Source organism: Linepithema humile, chromosome 3 (assembly GCF_040581485.1).
Source record: "Linepithema humile isolate Giens D197 chromosome 3, Lhum_UNIL_v1.0, whole genome shotgun sequence".
In the NCBI taxonomy this organism is placed as follows: Eukaryota; Metazoa; Arthropoda; class Insecta; order Hymenoptera; family Formicidae; genus Linepithema; species Linepithema humile.
This window is the reverse complement of record NC_090130.1, coordinates 20,113,905-20,132,818: the sequence shown is the minus strand read 5'-3', so window position 1 is coordinate 20,132,818 and position 18,914 is coordinate 20,113,905. Positions and strand designations below refer to the sequence as shown.

Sequence of the window (18,914 nt, the reverse complement as noted above, 5' to 3'; positions counted from 1 at the left end):
GCATTGCTTTGACCAATCCTAACAGTATCATCAATCGTGCAAGAATCACAAGCCGACTGTATGATAGAACAAAAAAAAGTTATTCACTTTCTGATGAAATACTTACATCAGAAAATACATGAAGAAAGACCGGCTGATGAGAAGTCTTACGCCAAACCAAAGTTCGAGTACAACAGCAAACAATTTAGATCACATGTAACAATTTTAACGTTTGTCTTAGTTTTATGTTGAATTAATAAACAACCGCAATTTCGCTGTAAATATATTACATATACGATGAATGGTGATATAAAAATCTTCAAAAATCTCTGCCTGTTGGACATATTTGTATTAAAAAATTAAATTATATTATTAAATTAATAATTATATAGATTAATTTTTCATGAAGAGACCAAATCGATCATACCTTAACTGCAGCGAAGATAATGGATACCATTCGACTTTATTGCAAATAAATACATTCAAAATCTCTGTGACGTCTCAGACGTGACAGAAATAAATTTACACTATTATCATTTACATTTCAGACGAAACTCATCGCGTGGAAAATAATGTAAGATATGTAGACTATCAAAACGTGAGAAGTCCTTAAAGGAACCGCACACCAATACCGAACTGAAATTGTTGGAGCACATCACGTCTCGTGAACAACAATGGTGCAACTAAATTCAATTCTATGCGGGCAATGTTTTGCAGATTCATTGCGAGACCTCCGCCGACGGCACAACGAACATTCTCTGTGAAAAGCTTTACGTTTTCATTGTAGAGATTACCTAAAAATTTCAAACATAAACTAAATACATTTATTAATAAAGTATAATAAAGTTAATAAGTAAACGAATTGAGAAAACGAGATTTTAGAAGCAAAATATCAAGAATAATAAAGATATAGAAACTTAGACAAGCAATCCAGGAATTGAACACATAATTATCAATAAAAATTTCCAGTTTTTAAATCTCGATTTAATCAATTCTTTTTTTGTTTTGCATCGAAAAAATTATGTAATAAAGATTTCAGCAAATCTTAAGATAAAGTCAACTGACCAATTATCGGCAATTTTCGAGCTTTGATAAAGATAAGGACAAAGATGATAATCGAATCGCTTTACTCACCATACGTAAATGTGAAATTGGACAGATTACCACCATTGATGAAACCATGTAGCCTAAATAAGTTTCCGAAACTTTTACGACCAGGTCTGAACGGAAGCGGCGTGTACACATGAAGAGCGGCTGCCCAATACACCTCGCCGCCAACAGCATTTCCGTCGCAACGAGGTCCGCATCCTCTCATGTCAAATCCTCGAACATTCAGCGGACCACCCAAAAAGAAATGATCAGCGATGCTTACTTTCATATCGTTACTAATTGCACTCAACAAGCCAGATTGGAGGCCTAGCTGGACCGTCTGTTTAAAAGAAATTTTCCAATTAATTATCATCCACAAGGGATTGTTATGAGTCTTAAAATTTATAGAATAGAATTATAGGTAGAATGAAAAATCCTCTCTCGAAACCTTACAACTTTAGTCTGAAACATTTTTTCCTAAAACCCCATAATTTCCAGATATTTAACTATTAAAAATAAAATGGAACACATCCTGCATATGCAATTACCAATTCTTTCAGTTTTTAAATCTCAAATTTATTCGATCAAAATTCCTTGCATTTCATTGCATGTCTTCAAAATAAAGTTAATGTTGCAGATTGTAGCAAAGCGACAATTAAATTTTAAAATAAAAAATAAATATTTTGTAAGAAATGATACAAGTACTTACAAGGTACTCGTGTGGCGACCAGTTACTCTGTACAATAACTTCGTTTTTCAAAAAACCTATGTCACCACCTAGTCCAGCCATTTCTGTTATTAACTGCATAAGGCTTCCAGTAATGGGAAATATAGGAGAGTCTCTTTTATCTATTGTCCAGATATATCTTATTGCAGACTTCAAATTTGGGCCGCACTGTTCCCTAACACGAAAGGCAGCCTGTTTGGAACAAGTTATGTTCCTAAATGCAGCTTCATATTGTATGTTGTGCTTAGATGTGCCTGTTTGATTGAGCTCCATATCAAAAAGCAGTCCCTTATCGTTTTGCTTAAAGCCAGACCATGGAAAATCATGTGTTGTGCTAAATATAGTACCAGTTAATCTGTAAAGCGTTAATTCGACAATAGAGATTTTTGACACGTTCCGCTAAAATTACACACAGATATCCTGACTCACACTGCATTATACAAGCTCTGTGGAAACGGTTTAATGGCAGATACATTGAAGTTGATCGAACTTTTGTTACCGTGAGAGTATTCCATTTGGATGCGTTCTGCTCTTCCAAATAGATTTGGCGCTCTCGCACCGATAATCAAGGATCCCTCATTGTTTCCAACCATTGTGCTAATACCACCAGTCAAACGCCTCATTTCACGTACCGTAAACGTAACCTAATACAAACACAATTTAATGAAAGTCACGAATAATTATATACTTTACATTGTAATATATAACAATGGCAAACTGCAATACGTTTAAATCTGAAATTACTTATTTTTTGTCGAATTAATGTGTAATTATATAGACCCACTTCAACACCATCAGGGGTGGCTTCAGAACCTTGGCTAGTGTCGATGCAAACTCCAATATTTCTAAAGCATCCTAAAGCATCCAATTTCTCCCGTACTTTGTAAGCGCGTATAATAACATCTTCGAAATTTTTTGCCTTAAATAAGTCGGTCACTTGTGACTTGATTATGTCATCTTTTGTTCGTTTAAGCCCATCAACATGTATCTTGTCGACTCTTGCCTACCACAATAAAAAGCAATTTAAAAAATTGTCAAGCGAGAGATATGTATATACACACACACACAGATATATATGTATTACTAAAATGATTTTATGTACTTACCTTTACACTTTGTAAATTAATGACTTTCGTCTGTTTAGATTCTTCATCCTTGTATTGAGACTTGTCGAAAAATGATGGCTGCAAGAAAAAATAAAATTTAATATTAATCATTAGTAGTATAATATATTGGTATTATTAAAGAGATTTATAAGAGATTTATAAGGGAGACAAAATATTACTAAAAAATAAATCCAAATATATTGTACACTATAAATCATAAACGTACAATGTCACCCATTGCATTCCTTGATGACTCATTGCGATTAGTTGCAGATATATCTTCCCTAAGTGATTGACCTAAACCTGAAGGATTACTAGGTCCCTGAAAAATGTTATTTTATTAGATCAGATTCATATTTTCTGTGAGAGAATTAGTACTACGTAAATACGGCATTTGCTACGAAATTAATCGTCATTTCGACAAATCGCCATTCCGAAATAATTATTTCCAAAAAATCAAATAAAAACCAAAATAATCTATGTCAGTATACTATTAAAGATTACTCATTCCAAGAATCACGAGTTTTAGGTTATGCAATAACATCTAATAATAAATACACACCTTAGCGTGGACAATACCCATTATTTCATCAGAAAATCTCTTTTGTGAATGTTATTAAAATCTCATGCCAAAATCAGTTATGACATTTGTGCGCTGATAAGATATACGAAACGATCTGCAATTTAAATATTGAGAAAGGCGAACAAAAAAATTATATGGAACACAAATCGTGCAGCATGAGTAGCGCCATCATATATGCAACTGCAACACTACATTAAAATGCAGCACATGATAATTCATACTTATTATAGGTACAATTTTGAAAATATGGACTGCTAGTTACCCCCTCTTTTCCTATCTAACCCATGTATAAGGATATGTAAACAACATTTTTCGATATTTTTCGAAATTTTGACTTCACCCCGTGTAGCAAATTGCGAGAAATTCAAAGTACATAAAAAGGATGCAAAGATTAGACCCGTAAAAAAGCTGGAGTCATTTATTTCCCCTTTTTTATATTTCCTCGCAGCCTTCCATAAAATAATATTTTACAATACCGTTTTTATATATTTAAATTATTGTTAAAGATTCAAGTCGACATCACTAAACACCACGCACCTTTTACGATACGCAAAATGCTCACACCATTCATCACACGCGACTGTGCCAGTGTGGTTGCTGCAATTCGTTACAAACAGTGCACAAGTGTGTTTTGTTTGACAACATTCCGGAAAATATTTAAAAAATTTTTCATTTATTGAATAGTATCGAGAAAAATAATAGAAATTTTATTTATTAACTTTATCGGGAAAAAATATGAAAAACAAAATAGGTCCATATTTCTCTACAGCATTTTTCAAACGGCTTTCTAAATAAATTATTGAAACAAGTTTGTCGATGCTTCAGAGTCGCCTATGAGATACTCATAACAAATATACAAATTAATAATTTCTTATTAAAAAAAATTTTTTTAAGAAATAGAGATAATGTTATCTTTATGCCTTCTTCAATCAAAGTTATAATTGCATTGCGATATACAACTTGTTTCTTATTGAATCTTATTGTGAAATAAAAATTATTTAATCTCGTCAACCTTATTGTTTATAACTCTACATTACTCTTAGTGTGTTCAACATTTTTATTAGCTTAAGTGAAAATAAATGATAACAAGAATATGTTGTTATAATTTCTGTATTTTGCACATTTTCTGGTTAGCAAAAATTGGATAAGCTTTTGATTATCGAATATATGTAATATTATTTTATGTTATTACGATTAAATCAGAAGATGTAAAAAGATGCAAAACAAATTTATCAAAAAAATATTGCAATAAATAACATTTTTAAATCCTTTTATAAATTATATGAAGAAACCATATCATATTTGCTTCTAAATGCTATTTTATTAATAAGAAAGTAATTTCTATCATGATTAATCTTGAGGACATGAGTGTTGTTTGGTTATATTATATAACACAATTCTCGAACAAATACAACTGGAAGATTTAAGAATTGACTTATTTTACTAACAATTAATGTACAACGTTTCGGCGATCTCCACAAAAGTTATAATAAATTTGAGTATAAAATATGAAAAATGCATGATCCACGATTTTTATAAGAAAATGAAATAGAAATAAAATATTTATAAATGCACTTAAATAAATCGCCGATAGTTTAATGATTACAGAAAAATCGATAATTAATTCATAAAATCGTCTTATTTTATAAATTTATAAACATAGTTTATAAATTAAAAACATAGTACACTTAAATAAAATTTGTAAGCTTAAATAATAAATTCCAATATTTGTTATTTATGTGACACATAAATTTATAAACATATTTATAACTTATAAACGTAAAACGAATTATACGTCAGGAATAATTATACGTAAAAATGCATGCCACTTCTCTCGTGTACTTCAAATTATTTGAATCGTCAAAATTAAAATTGCCGTTATCGTTGATTGTGATGCTACTTGAACGTCGTTATAATTATTCCATTGTCAAACTCTGGATAAATCTATGCAAATATTTTAATATTTATTAAAAACAAATTTTATGGTTATTGCTCTTCTCATTACATATTTATTAAATAAAATGCAATTCAAAAAAAGTAAATAATTAATTATACATAAAAATGTTAACAATAATATCAAGGAAACATATTGTCACCTGTTTTCTTCAGTTTGGTTGGCTTCCTGATGATTCTGCTATGTCATGCGTTCTCTGTGTACTTGGCAGCCTGTTCGGATGTGTAGCTGCAATATGGTGATCAAAATACCATAATGAAACGTCAAGAGATATTCTGCGCTTACAAAAACATTCCACTTCAAAATCACCAACTTTTGTACAGTATTTCCATATCCAGCCGTAGTCGATAAAGTGATCCAGTAGCTCAGGAAAATGCAGATACAAGTGATCTATCAACTTATCTTTATCAAGAGAATGAAGAAGAATACAAAGGCGACATTGTACGGTAGTTGAGTTAATATAGTTGAAAAACTTGAACGGCCAATTTTTCCCGTTTGTTTGTTCGTAATTATATTCATCAATATGCTCTTTTTTTACGTGTTCAATAAAGTTTGTTGTATTGATATAACAATATTGAAAATCGCAATGTTGGCATTGTACTTGAAAATTTCGCAAATTTCTGTAATTTTGCCACAGCTTTTGCGTGCTTTTTCTTGAAATAATCGATTGCAATTCTTCCGGATGACTTATAATTGTATGATAACACATTTCACTAATATCAATGGTTAAGTTTTTGCAACAAATAGTACACTTGAACTTTTTAGTGTCAGTACTTTGTATAACATATTTTTTTATCCAATTATCTGTAAAATTGTGTATTTCTGTCGCAGAATGCTTGTCTGAGAGATGTGTCGTTGTAGAAATTTTATCGGCCGGAAAGAATTCACCACAGAAGAAACATTCTGAGAATAGTATGCTTTGATCGAAAATATATTCGTACGAATACCTAAAATACGTCCATGGCCATTTTTCATTTATGTGATCCTCTTCCCATTTACAGATTACTTCATGTTCTTGTTTTACATGCGCATAAAGTCGTAAACTATAATTATGAATTTGATAGGTGCAATTTTGGAATTTGCATTTTACATGAAAATACGTCACTTTGGTATAATATTCCCACGTGTTTTCTTTAATTTCCATAATTTTTAAATCTCGAACGGTTTCTAACGAAAGAGCTATGTTGCGTGTTTCTTGTGCATTTTTTAATTCTTCCAAATGTTTACATACTATATGTTTTTTTATACTGCCTGACAAAAAAATAGATTCATCGTAAAAACACACGGTACATTCAATTTTGAAATCATTAACTTTCGCAAAATATTTCCATGTCCAATCGTAAAGTACGTAACTTTCCACTTCGTTAAAATGCTTCTGTTTTAAATGATTAGCTAAAAATTGAAAATCAGATCGGATATTCTCACAACAGAAAAGACATTGTGAGGTGGAAGTATCGTTGTACTTGAAACATATCCATGGCCATTCTTGTCGTCCTTTATATTCCTCGTATTCTATTATACGAGGATGCTTTCCTATATGTTTACGGAAATTTATATAGATGTAAGTATATTCATTCCTGCAAAATCTGCATTTTGCTTGGTAATCCGACACTTTTTCGTAATACTGCCACACGTTTTCTTTTGTTACACTAATTTCTGACATTGTGTCCGTTTCTCCTTGCAGGACGCAGTCAACTGAATACGGTACAAGAGGACGAAGAAATACGTATGGTTTTCCATTTGAATGTAAATATTAATACGTCAGTCGAAATTATGAAGTCCAAGTCATGAAGCAGCGCTGTGACATTATTCCCAGTTGGTATAGCATTGTACTTGAAAATTTCGCAAATTTCTGTAATTTTGCCACAGTTTTTGCGTGCTTTTTCTTGAAATAATCGATTGCAATTCTTCCGGATGACTTATAATTGTATGATAACATATTTCATTACTAATTTTAATGGTAGCTTATTCTTATATGTTTTTGAAATACGTTTTTTATACATTACAAAGTAATAAAATATGTTAATAAAATGTTTTATTAACATATTTTATTACTTTGTAATAAAATAATTATTATAAAAAATAAAATATTATAATAATTATTTTATATTTTTTATTAACAATATTTTATTTTAATTCTTAAAATAAAATATAATAATTATTTTATATTTTATTAACATATTTTATTTTAATAATAAAAATAAAATATGTTAATAAAATGTGTTTTATTATATGTATAATAAAACATATTTTATTTTAATGAAATATGTAGTTCTCTACTTTGTAATGTATAAAAAACACAAATAATGCAAAAAAAAAAGAGAAATAGCGCGATTGTATTTGCTTGTCAAGCACTCATATTACCAGAGAAAGTTTCTTGCAAGTTACACGTTAGGTGCATATGTAGTTTAATAATGTTCATATATTAATCTTTCTTCTTTTATTTAAAATATTTAAACACAAGTAGAATATATAAATTTAGATTGTATATTATTGTATAACAATAAAACGTCAGAAAAAGGAACAAGTTATTCGTTTCATATGAGATGTCCCGAAGAGAATCTAATGAAACTTGCAAAATGTCAGAGAATTATTAATATAATTACATAAGCAAGTCTAAAGTTGTGTCAGGAATATCTCGTGTAATTTATATATAACATAATCTGTGAGAAAAGCTTGTATTAACATGATCATATATATACGGACACGTATTATTCATAAACATATAATCACGTTAACGTATACTTACTTACGTATATAACTTTCCGCATAATGCAGTCGCTAAATTTCCATTGCATATCTCCTAACATCTGTCTCATGATTTATCTCAAATGGTTATTGAAAATAATTTTGAACCAATAGACTATCAACTACAAAAATAAAACATTTGTTTATGTTCTAACATCTTTATGAGCACTTGTAATACCTAATAGTGGCGAATATGGCATTTGTGTCAGTTGTGATAGCGCTGTATGTGTAGCATTAGCTACATCCAGTTGATAGCTGAACGATATTATCGATTTTATTGCCATTGATGATAAATCATGAAATAGGAAAGACATTCTTTCAAATTTTCCTTGTACATCGCATTATTTTAAATTTTACGCAATATTATAGAAATAACAGACTTGGCAAAATTGTATAATTCAGAAATGTTGCTAATAACAGTAAAATAACTAATATTAAAAAGTCAATGTAAATTTAACAATAACAGATCTATCATATTACAATAATCTTTAGAAAAATCAATTCTGATAATTGCAACACATAATTAATTCTCTAACATCTCTATTCAATTTGCAATTTTCTAACGTAGTTTATAAAATTTATAGAGATTCTCATCCACCATAAAAATATAGCGTATAACATTTTATATGGCATCTACATGTTAGACGAATAGAGGTAATTAGATTACTTTCAGCTTTATCTCTCCATTCAATATATATTCTTTCAAAAATATCTTTTTTCGTCAGATCTCAAGCGAATTTATATTCCGACTAGCGAAAAATCACATTGTTATTAAATTGGTGCAAGCAGATTGTCGTATTTCCACTACTTCCTTTTTTTAATATACTTTTTTAATAAATAACAAAAATCTTACTTCTTCTATCGAGGTAGAAAGAATATTAAAATTAATAGTGACTATTTTAATTAATAAAAATTAATTATAAAAATTGAGCAATACATAATTTGTTTTTAATTCTCAGCATTTGACAAAAACGATAAACCTTATGCACCAACCTAATAATGTTCAAAAAAACTATGCTACTCGCGAATCACGCCAATTTGACGAATTTTTTTAGTATTTATTATAACGCAGCAGGGCTAATACGCGGAGCTGTATTAACGGGCGACAGAGGACTTCCATGGACCTCCAAATCAAAATCAGAAGTCGAGAGAGAATTTCTCATTACTCTGTTCCATCTATCCGCACTTTCGTTGGCGACTACGTATGTTTGCGCAATTTGCGATTCGACACCACCATTAGTCTCAGATCTTTCGCAAGCCGCTCGCAGTGCTTCTTGATGTATAATAATTTCATTAGTGATGTATGCTTCGCGACGTATCCTGTCGCGTAGTTTAGGACTCATGTCAGGAATGCACCATCGTACGAGGATCATTACAAGTGTCACAAAATTCTGTAAAATATGCAAATAAATTTATTTTTTATAATTATTATGAGTATTGTATATAACTTAACGTCAGTAAAAATAAATTAAAGATGTGAATTAAAATTAGAGATGTGAATTAAAATCCATGTAAAATGTAGATTAATATAAACATTTAAATGGAAGCAAAAAAAAACGTACCTCGAATACGACGATAAAAGCTAATCTAGCTGCTAGTACATGCCAGAACATGATGGTGTAATCATACTTGTAAGGCGATTCGGGTGGTTCTCTGTAATCCGGATAACGACAAATCTCGACCGAGATTGACTGATTTATTACTGGCTGAGGACCATTTGTCAGATCACTAGTATTGAATTTTGATAGAGAATGGTCCAAAAAACCTTCAAGCGAGTGATTATCAGAAATTGTTATGCGATAAACTAGTTTCGGTATAAAGTTCGAAGTAAAAGCTATGATGAATGCCTGAAAAACAAAATCAAAAATATCCTTAATAAAATTAACATAATTATATATAATTTTTTTTATAATAGAATTATTTATCTAAAATTTTTACAAGTGATGTCTTCTTTTAATTATAAACGCTTTAATAAATTTATAGCCAGTTAACTCTACGTTTTTTATGAATTCTTTTATCGATAGTTTTTATCGATAGTTATAAATGTTAAACTTACATTGGTAATAACGGATAATTTAGAAATGGAATCGAGTATGCGGTACCATATGCCTATGTTTCTGACCCGCTGTCCAACTGGTCGCCTGTACATAGTCACCAACTTCTTTGCATCCAATCTCATCTCGAAAATGTTATTCAGTAATGCAAAGAATGGCGCCAGTGGGAAAGCAGCCACAAAGATCGTGACAAATCCGTATTGCAGCACTACAGAAAAATAAATTATAATTTTTAAAACAAAATGTTTAGCCAAATTTTATTATATGCTTGTACAATATTATATGTTGTTTTGTGTTTGGCTGTTATTATATATTAATATAAAATGTAATATATTACTTTTTGCAATCTTACCCATTTCTAAGTATTCGGGAAAAAGACTTCTAGGTCCCCACTGAACTAATTTGTAATCTCTAACCCATTGTAAATATTTTCTAGATGAATATCTGTTATTATCATCTTGTTGTAACTTTTTTGCGCCCACGTGAACTTTCAAAGTGTTCATCCATTTGTAAAACAATGGAAAGAGCATTTCCAAAATAGTATTCATGGCTTGCTTGCCAATCATGATAATGCTGAGCTGAATACATAGTTCCAAAAGGCAACCACCTGGTCCACATTCCTCTTGCCGAAAGTTGAAGAACCGATTATAATTTCCTGGATAGCCAATAAATTTTCCCTTGAAAAATGCTATGTAAAATATGGAAGCGTAGTAATTTACAAATTCCAATAGGTAAATTTTTAGAGTTAAGCTGTCGTCAAACTCAGTTTGAGTGCGAAGTAGTTCAATCTGGAAACAGTAACATCCAGTTTTATTAATTAAATAGCAAACGGAATATCTTCAAATCCTTTCCCCTCCCCAAATTTATTTAAATCATTTATTCTTTTTCTATTATTTCATAAAACTTCGATTAAACGATAATTATTATCTTTTGACAGTTATTGATCAATATGACTTAAAATATGTATATTTAATCAAAATTATAAAATATTTTAATGCAATATGCAAATTAATAAATAATCGTTACAGAATATATTTCTCAGTATTGTTTCTTAAATGTACAAATTTTTCTTATATGTGAAATTACCTCTGTCAAATATTCCGCCAGCCAAACATAGAGCCAATTGAACAAAACGATACAACAGAGATTAATGCTCGCTGCAGTTGCAGTAGTGAATAATATAGCATAGCTGTTTACCATTGGATGCCCATAAAAACTTAATACAGTTAGCACAGACATTCTGTACAGAACCACTCCGAGTACAGCAGCCATGGCTACAGTTATCTGTAAAATTATAGCATATAAAATAACATTAATAAAGTATAAAGTTTTTTTTTATATTTTTAAGAATAAGTCTTAATGATTATTAGTATGATAATATTAATAGAATAACTTGACATACCAGAAGCAAAACAACTGAGAAGCTGAAAATCGTGGCAGGCAATTTCATCTTCCAGTATGGTACTTTTGGCTCTTCCGTGTTTGTAATGATATTAACAGACTTCTTTTTAATATGTGCAAGCCTTGCTAAGTACTGTGGCCTAGGATATTCTTCTTGAGCATCTAAACCAGTCAAATCCCACCTGTGAGTTATCTCGGCTGAATATTTCTTCCATAATTCAAGGAACAATGTAGCTGTAAAAATAATGATAATATATCACATAAGATTATAAATGTCACACAAGCATTTCGTCATAATTTTTTAAATACTTTTTATATGCAATTACAAATATAAAATAAATTATTAACAAGCTACTATCAATCATTTTGCATACCCCATAATGACATAAATACAGAGAATGCCACCGTTGAGGAATTGTCAAACAAATATGTAATTCTTGAGTGTAAACATGTCTCATTGAGATTCCAATATCCACAAAAATGATCACATAACGGACACATTTTGATAGTATTGTTGCCATTACAAATATCTTCACTTAGATCATTGTAATACAAAGTAGCGCAACTATATATGAAACATAGAAGACCGACGATACTGGCTGGGATCAGCATATGAGTGTAGAATCCCAGCCAGGCAAAATAAAGTCCGATCTTCACTCCAAAATACTCTTTAATATAATCCAACGGCTGATAATGAAGGCATTTCCTCAAACTGGCCCACTCAGTGTATAAAAGATATCGCATTGAGCCTGCAGTATGTAGGTTTCCCTATACAAAACATAAATAGCATATTTAAATATACCAAGTGAATCATCTTATGTGCTTCATGACTTAAAATAACTTTTAAAATGTTTAAAATTTACAAATAAGAATGATTAAATGTTTATTGTGTGATGATTGATTACTTTAATAGTTATTAAAAAATATTTAATTGTTGTAAAAATCTTGACAAAATTTGTTGAAATCTTGAAAGTCTTCGAGTCTTTTTTGCTAACAATGTCGAGATTTAAAATCGAAATTGATATTATTTTCAATATAATATCCTTCATGGGTGCAGCAATACGATTTTATATTGTCATACCTAAACACAGTATGCATTCATGCATCAATATATCAATTATGATCAATCAGAGTAAGCGTATAGTACACCATACAAACATGACAATGCACTATTTTTCAGTAACAGTTAGTCGTTTCAATGATTCTATTATACCTATTAAGTAGATAATTATTTTTAACAATTTTATAATAAAGTTGTTAATTTTATTATTGAAAAATGCTATATTAATGACATGCTATTGATTAAAATGTTATATTATTTACATGAATATCACAATTACTTTGATTAAGAGAAACTTTTATTAAAATAAAAATATAACTTACATCATGAAGCGGGTATGCTGCGACATATGCGCGTTCGGATATTAATCTTTCGACACCGAATGCAAAATCATCTTCCTTGGCTTCCGTGAATCTAGTTCTGTCTAATATAAACTGCACAACACGCGAGCGTGTTGCCGATGTGAAAAAATTGGGTGAATCCAAGTCGAATAAGTACTCTTTGTCTCTACTATACACCGCTGTGAAGTTGAGCTTCATCGTTGGAAAGATTGTCGTGTCAACGTAATATTTGCTCATAATTCGTCGAACAAACGTATTGACTTCTTTTATAATAACATTGCCACTTGTCTCAGGCATTTGACAACCGGGCAGTTCTTTCATTGGCAGTCTGAGCTTCAATATTTCGGCGTATCGTCGCAAAACTTCCTTGGGCGCGTGAATTTTTATAAAATGTAAGCCGCTTGGTTCCGCTTGTTCGTACTCCAATTCCAGTCCTTGATTTTCCAAAGTTTTCTCAAATATCTGAAGTGTTGCATGTTTTATTGATATTATTACTGATATGTATGCCATTTAGATAATAATTTCAATTTACCCTTCTACGTTCAACACTGCGATTAGTTTGTGCTTCTCCATTGTATTCATCCCACACAAGTATAAAATCAACTGTGCGAATTTCGTCACAAAAATATAAACTGTACTTTGTACCGGAGTGAGAAAGCTGAAATAGAAAATGATACATTAGTATCCTCTAGAAAGACCAGCAATCAACTTAACATAATTTGGAAAGCATCTATTTATCAAGTTATCAATATTAAATTAATTAGCAATTCATTAATATTAAATTCAAGTCAGATATTGTTCAGCAATCAAAAATTTGTGATGCTGCAATTATATGTCATGTAATGATCAATTGTGAGAGAGAGATACAGCAGTTGGCATCTTAAATTTAGATTTTAGAATGCAAAGAAATTGATTTTTACCAATCTTGAGTTTTGTACGCTGTTCCTTGTGCCTGTGTAACTACAATTAGTATCTACAATTGTTTCGTTTGTATCATTATTTAAAGTGGACGAGTTATCCGTGTACGTTGGTTGAAAATTATCCATAGAGACTGCACTGCACATACTGCTCATACTTATAGCGTCTTCATACAAGGTGTTTCGGACACTGTGATATAACGTCTGTTCTGAGTCTTGATTTATACTGTTTTGCACCGAATGATATAAATTTGTTCCAGGAATACTTTTTCGTCGTTGCATGCATGTAAGAGAAACCTTTTCGTCATCCTCTTCCATTTCTCAAGTAATTTCAAATCCTATGTTTTTTAAAGCAAACATATACATCATGCAAAGCCAAAAATCAATAAAATTCAAATGCATTACTGAAAAGAATAGCTAATGTTCTCCGTTGCTTTTTTTCTTTATATAATGAAGCTAATGACACATAACCATGATTCAAATAAATCATAAAAGAATTCACGACCAGCAAGCTTCTCATATTTTTATAAGTCTGTGGACACATGATTTCCATTTTTCTCAAATATATATAGATCCGAGATAATGTAGAAATGACTTGATCGATTAAAAATAATTTACAGAACATGCTTTTCCTCCTACTGGTCGAAAACTAACCAAAACGCGACATGCTTGCAAGATTATACTCGCCTCGGTAAAATGCGACCGCACAAGTCTGCTGAGTAGCCAATTTTCAAAACTGTGCTTTTGCTTTGATTATCAATTATTTTATCGCAAAATGCGTATTTTTACCTGATATTGTTCCCAAATTCATTTACCAAAAGGAATGAGAAATGACGAATATCGTTCAAAAGCTGCAGTCGAGTTATAAAAAATATGATTGCGCCATAATTATAAGAAAACACGCAAGGCGGATTTTGTGATTAGCACCTTTGCTATCTGACTCGCACTTTGATCGACATTCACGTACCATGTCATATTCCAGATGATGCGGAACGTGACGGAACAATATTCGTACGTCACATGTGATTTGATGTGACTGGTCCTCGCTGCTGCTCAGTCAGTGTCGCCAGATTTAAGACGCAAGTAGCAAGCAGTATAAGAGAAAGAATACCACCGCACCATGCGCAAGGCTAATTTCGAACACTAGAAAAGAGCAGACATACTTTTTCTATCTCCTTTCTTACGCTCCGTTTTAGCCGGAATTTTAAATAATTAACAGGAACACATGATGATATATGAGCTCACTAGAAGCAGTGCATTCGGTACTCATCAAAATTTCTGAAAATTCGAAAAATTTATTACATAAAAAATTAATATATATCTTTCTTAATTAATTGATTATGAATATGCATACATTCTGCACAATACAAAAATATGTAATGTCGGAAATGAATTTCCGCTGATAGCACGCGTTATCATAAGAGGAAATATGTGTGTTCGTGACTAATTTTTTCACTGATAAATTAGAAATTTATTTAAAATGTATATACAGTATTCCACTTTTATTGCATTACTTTTCAGTTAATACTAGCGTAAATCATAAAATATTTTTTGTTACTTAGTTCAATAAAATACATTATTTTGTTGAAGGGAAGATATAAATTCAATTTTGTGCAACCATGAGATACATGTCTTATTTACAAAGTATACTAATTATTCTATATATACGATTACAATTGCAATGTATATAATAAAATAATTATTTTTATTTAACAATATGATTTATAGAAATAGATATTATTTCAATTAATATATATATATATATTATTTTTTAGGTAACATATTTTTTAGATTATTATAAAATATTGTAAGATAGTAATACATATATACAGTACATACAGTATTATATATACTATATGTAATATATATATTTAATTTTCGTATATGAAAGTGAGCTTTACTACCAAAATATGTATAAATTAAATAAAGCCAATTATTTAAATTATGAATATTTGAGAAGATTTAAAGATTACTTTCTTTTTTTAATGGAAAATCAATTTTTTTGTAATCATACTTCTTGCATAACTAATGCATTGAGTTCTGCCTCTCCTGGACACAGTATTGCATCGATATTATAAAAGGCAGCATGAAGAGTTATTAAAAACCAAGAGACTCCTGAAAAAAAAGTAACATGGTTGTGTGCTGTTTTCTATATTGTGTTCAGAAATATGTTTTAAGAATGTATTTTTTTTTTACATACCAAGTACCCAAAATACAGCTGCATGTGCACCAACCAGATAAAATATGGGCAATGAACAAATTCCAACTAAGGAATATACTTGCGCTAAGGTCAGTTTATGACTTAATACCATTAATTCTTGCTTAGAATGTCGCTGAGAGAGTTTATAACATATTCCAAGAGAAGCAATAACCGTCAACAATAACAGAGGTGAGGTAATCCTGAAAAATGATACATTTTATCATATACATTACATTAATATTAAAATTAATTAATATTAGAATCTATAAGTTAATTATTTTTATGCTTACGCATTTCATATTAAAAGAAAACAAGATTAGTAAGATGTGATTAAAAAATGTCTTACAAACAATATATTACTAATCCGATAAATACAAATAGATAATTGCTCTGGAAATATTCAATATTCTTCACAACTCGTTTACTCAATCTTGTTATATTAGGCGGTGGTCTAATGTTGCTTGTGTTAAGAAATAGCGACCATGGTCGAACATTGGCTTTTCTGTGTTCAATCCAGTGTTGAGCTTGAGGATAGCCTATTTGTCCAAGCGGTAGCTGAGGAAGCTGAAGAAATTCAAATCTGCAAATTAATACAAATAAAATAAAGTAAAATAAAACGAAAGAATGTGGCATGTAAACATAATATGTAGATTAAACAAGAAATACTGCATTCAACTTTCCCTATGCTTTTAGCAACTTACTCAATACTAAAATTTCTTTTGTAAAATATAGTAAATACTTGTAGTATATTGCAAGTTAATCACGTTAGAATTAAGATTCACAAGAAATAAATAATTAAACAATAATGATTTTCTGTATTAAAAAACGTTATGTCAATATTGTGTTGTTTGCTTATAGGTTAGTTGAACCTTAATCAAATCTTAAGAAAGTGAGTGTTCAAACGTTACCCATTCGTGGCTTTCTGCTTTTCTGACGGGATCTGCATATCCCCCATCGGAATCTCCACGTCTGTCATGGTTTTTTTTTAATGCTTATTATTCACTTAAAAACTTTCTTCGTCCAAAATTTGACGTGACACCTCTTGCTATTTTTAAGACAATCTACTTTCTTATTTCCTCATTCTGAATCTGTTATTTGCACTTTCTACACCTTATATCTTTTCACCTCCTCTCTACAAACCGTATGTACAATAGTGCAATAGAATGAACGTACTTGCGGAATAAATAGCGTTATATAGGGTGTCCTTTAATAACATACAATGGATAGAAATATTTTCCATCTAATCAAGATAACGAGATATCCGCGTGTACAAAAGAATAATTATTTCAGCAAGCTTCGTTGGAGCTTTTAATACTCACCAGACAGGCTTCTTTCGAATCTATTATCTGCAAATGTCCATCCGAATCATCCGTGCACGTGTCTTTCAATCGTTCTTGAAATCACCACCGCGGATCATACTTGGCGATATTCCATTGGCGATCAAAGTTTGATCACACGACGAATTATCCAGAATATCGATACATCCACTGCAACTTGTCGCTCATTATTTTCAATGTATTTCCAACTGATTCACACTCGTGAAGACGCGCTCTCGTGCGCTGATACATCGCGAAGGCATTGAAAGTGACGGTCTCCTGTAATTCAAAGAGCACGAGATCAGCGTACATAGCAGGTGGTTTGTACGAAGGGGAGTTTATAAAAGGGCCGTATCGCTCTTCTAATCGACTGTTATACCCGTCCTTCGGTCCCTCAAATTGTGCATCCCAAGACGCTGTGTTTGGTCTTGTGACGATCGCAACACGACAATGCACTCCCAGTAGAGCGATGATGCCTCCAGCAGATTCGCCACGCATTATTTCGCATTTTGACAATTTGCGAACGTAAACCAGCTAGCAGCGTCATTTCGATCGCGTTTCAAATGTCCTCCGTGCATTCAGTTCACTACACTTTATACTCGACGTCGTTTCCAATCGTTTGCATCAATTTAAGCCGAACTTCGCCCACCTTTTCGAAGAATTTATATTTTTAATTATCAGACTGTACGCAGGTGTATAAAAATTTGTTTCTGTGCAACCTGTTGACTTTGCGTACTCGACGATAGTACAATTTGCATTTCGATACATTTAATACAATGGCACACACACACATAATCAATTTAAAGTTGGAATTTTGTGCTTTAAAGATACATTTTGTATTCAAAGAGTTCACGCTGAGAAAAACAACTAGTCAAACCAGTCTTTAAATATGCATGACATATATATACAAAGAACACTATTGACCTGGTAGACTTTATTCGGATACCTGATGCTCACGCGCTTTAAATAAATTTCACTTGAAACTTTAAAGAGAAAGCGCTAATAACTCGCAATTTATGTGTGCATGCGCGTGTGTGTTTTATTTTTAAACAATCGTGCATTGCTTAAAAATAAAAGACAAAGCAAATGATAGTTTACATCTTATATTGCATTTTCATTCCTGCTAGATGAAGACAAATCGACAAAGGAACAATAGCTGCGCAGGGTGCTTCCGCAAGCTGTGTCATCCCTACCTGCACGGCTGCATTCACCATAAGGCGCATTAGGCGCAAGCTGGGGCCTCATTTTAAAATATTACTTCTCAAATGGCAAAATTAAAAACATCCCAGTTATAATAGCAAAATAAAATACTTACTTTTAAATATTAATTTCATAATATAAAAAATAAAATTAGAGGCCGCTGAAAAATTTGTAAGCGGTAATCGTTTATTACATTTCGCCTGTTTGCATCATGTAATGTATGTCGACTTTTATTTTGA

The 18,914-nt window shown here is 31.1% G+C and overlaps 3 protein-coding genes and 1 long non-coding RNA gene across 10 annotated transcripts; 1 reads left to right on the top strand and 3 right to left on the bottom strand.

Moving 5' to 3' along the window:
• Positions 1-423: 423 nt before the first annotated feature.
• Positions 424-3,658, bottom strand: LOC105671561 (sorting and assembly machinery component 50 homolog). The gene is made up of 8 exons (XM_012365829.2): positions 3,464-3,658; positions 3,128-3,223; positions 2,902-2,979; positions 2,580-2,798; positions 2,225-2,439; positions 1,778-2,150; positions 1,114-1,408; positions 424-773 (listed from the first exon to the last, which is right to left on the bottom strand). Exons 1-8 carry the CDS (start codon positions 3,482-3,484, stop codon positions 589-591), a joined length of 1,482 nt encoding a protein of 493 aa, XP_012221252.1. The 5' UTR covers positions 3,485-3,658; the 3' UTR covers positions 424-588.
• Positions 3,659-5,285: 1,627 nt separating this feature from the next.
• LOC136998758 (uncharacterized) lies at positions 5,286-6,391 on the top strand. The gene is made up of 2 exons (XR_010889294.1): positions 5,286-5,879; positions 6,270-6,391. It is a non-coding gene; the product is annotated as an uncharacterized lncRNA (long non-coding RNA).
• Positions 6,392-8,100: 1,709 nt separating this feature from the next.
• On the bottom strand, positions 8,101-15,166 carry subdued (anoctamin 1). 7 transcript variants are annotated; one of them, XM_012365833.2, is made up of 11 exons: positions 14,647-15,158; positions 13,963-14,297; positions 13,575-13,700; positions 13,025-13,504; positions 12,016-12,409; positions 11,643-11,875; positions 11,327-11,524; positions 10,593-11,028; positions 10,243-10,448; positions 9,749-10,033; positions 8,101-9,577 (listed from the first exon to the last, which is right to left on the bottom strand). In XM_012365833.2, exons 2-11 carry the CDS (start codon positions 14,275-14,277, stop codon positions 9,248-9,250), a joined length of 3,003 nt encoding a protein of 1,000 aa, XP_012221256.1. In that variant the 5' UTR covers positions 14,278-14,297; positions 14,647-15,158; the 3' UTR covers positions 8,101-9,247. The 7 variants fall into 7 exon arrangements, with proteins under 7 accessions (XP_012221256.1, XP_012221257.1, XP_012221255.1 ...); XM_012365834.2 differs by having other exon boundaries at positions 14,927-15,158; XM_012365832.2 differs by having other exon boundaries at positions 14,749-15,157.
• A 240-nt stretch (positions 15,167-15,406) lies between these two features.
• LOC136998755 (prenylated Rab acceptor protein 1) lies at positions 15,407-17,717 on the bottom strand. The gene is made up of 5 exons (XM_067351892.1): positions 17,479-17,717; positions 17,068-17,363; positions 16,506-16,739; positions 16,160-16,359; positions 15,407-16,074 (listed from the first exon to the last, which is right to left on the bottom strand). The coding sequence occupies exons 2-5, from the start codon at positions 17,133-17,135 to the stop codon at positions 15,968-15,970; spliced, it is 609 nt and encodes a 202-aa protein (XP_067207993.1). The 5' UTR covers positions 17,136-17,363; positions 17,479-17,717; the 3' UTR covers positions 15,407-15,967.
• Positions 17,718-18,914: the final 1,197 nt, after the last annotated feature.

Bases quoted from the DNA above. Each gene is read 5' to 3' on its own strand.
- LOC105671561 (XM_012365829.2), bottom strand. From the start codon at position 3,484: ATGGGTATTGTCCACGCTAAG. The intron at 2,440-2,579 runs GTGGGTCTATAT...TGTTTGTATTAG, and splicing joins CCACCCCTGATGGTGTTGAA to GTTACGTTTACGGTACGTGA. The intron at 2,151-2,224 runs GTGAGTCAGGAT...AACGCTTTACAG, and splicing joins CAGAGCTTGTATAATGCAGT to ATTAACTGGTACTATATTTA.
- subdued (XM_012365833.2), bottom strand. From the start codon at position 14,277: ATGGAAGAGGATGACGAAAAGGTTTCTCTTACATGCATGCAACGACGA. The intron at 11,525-11,642 runs GTATGTCAAGTT...ATAATTTTACAG, and splicing joins TCTCAGTTGTTTTGCTTCTG to ATAACTGTAGCCATGGCTGC. The intron at 10,449-10,592 runs GTAAGATTGCAA...ATTTTTCTGTAG, and splicing joins TCCCGAATACTTAGAAATGG to TGCTGCAATACGGATTTGTC.
- LOC136998755 (XM_067351892.1), bottom strand. From the start codon at position 17,135: ATGACAGACGTGGAGATTCCGATGGGGGATATGCAGATCCCGTCAGAA. The intron at 16,740-17,067 runs GTAACGTTTGAA...ATTAATTTGCAG, and splicing joins AAGCAGAAAGCCACGAATGG to ATTTGAATTTCTTCAGCTTC. The intron at 16,075-16,159 runs GTATGTAAAAAA...CTTTTTTTTCAG, and splicing joins AGCTGTATTTTGGGTACTTG to GAGTCTCTTGGTTTTTAATA.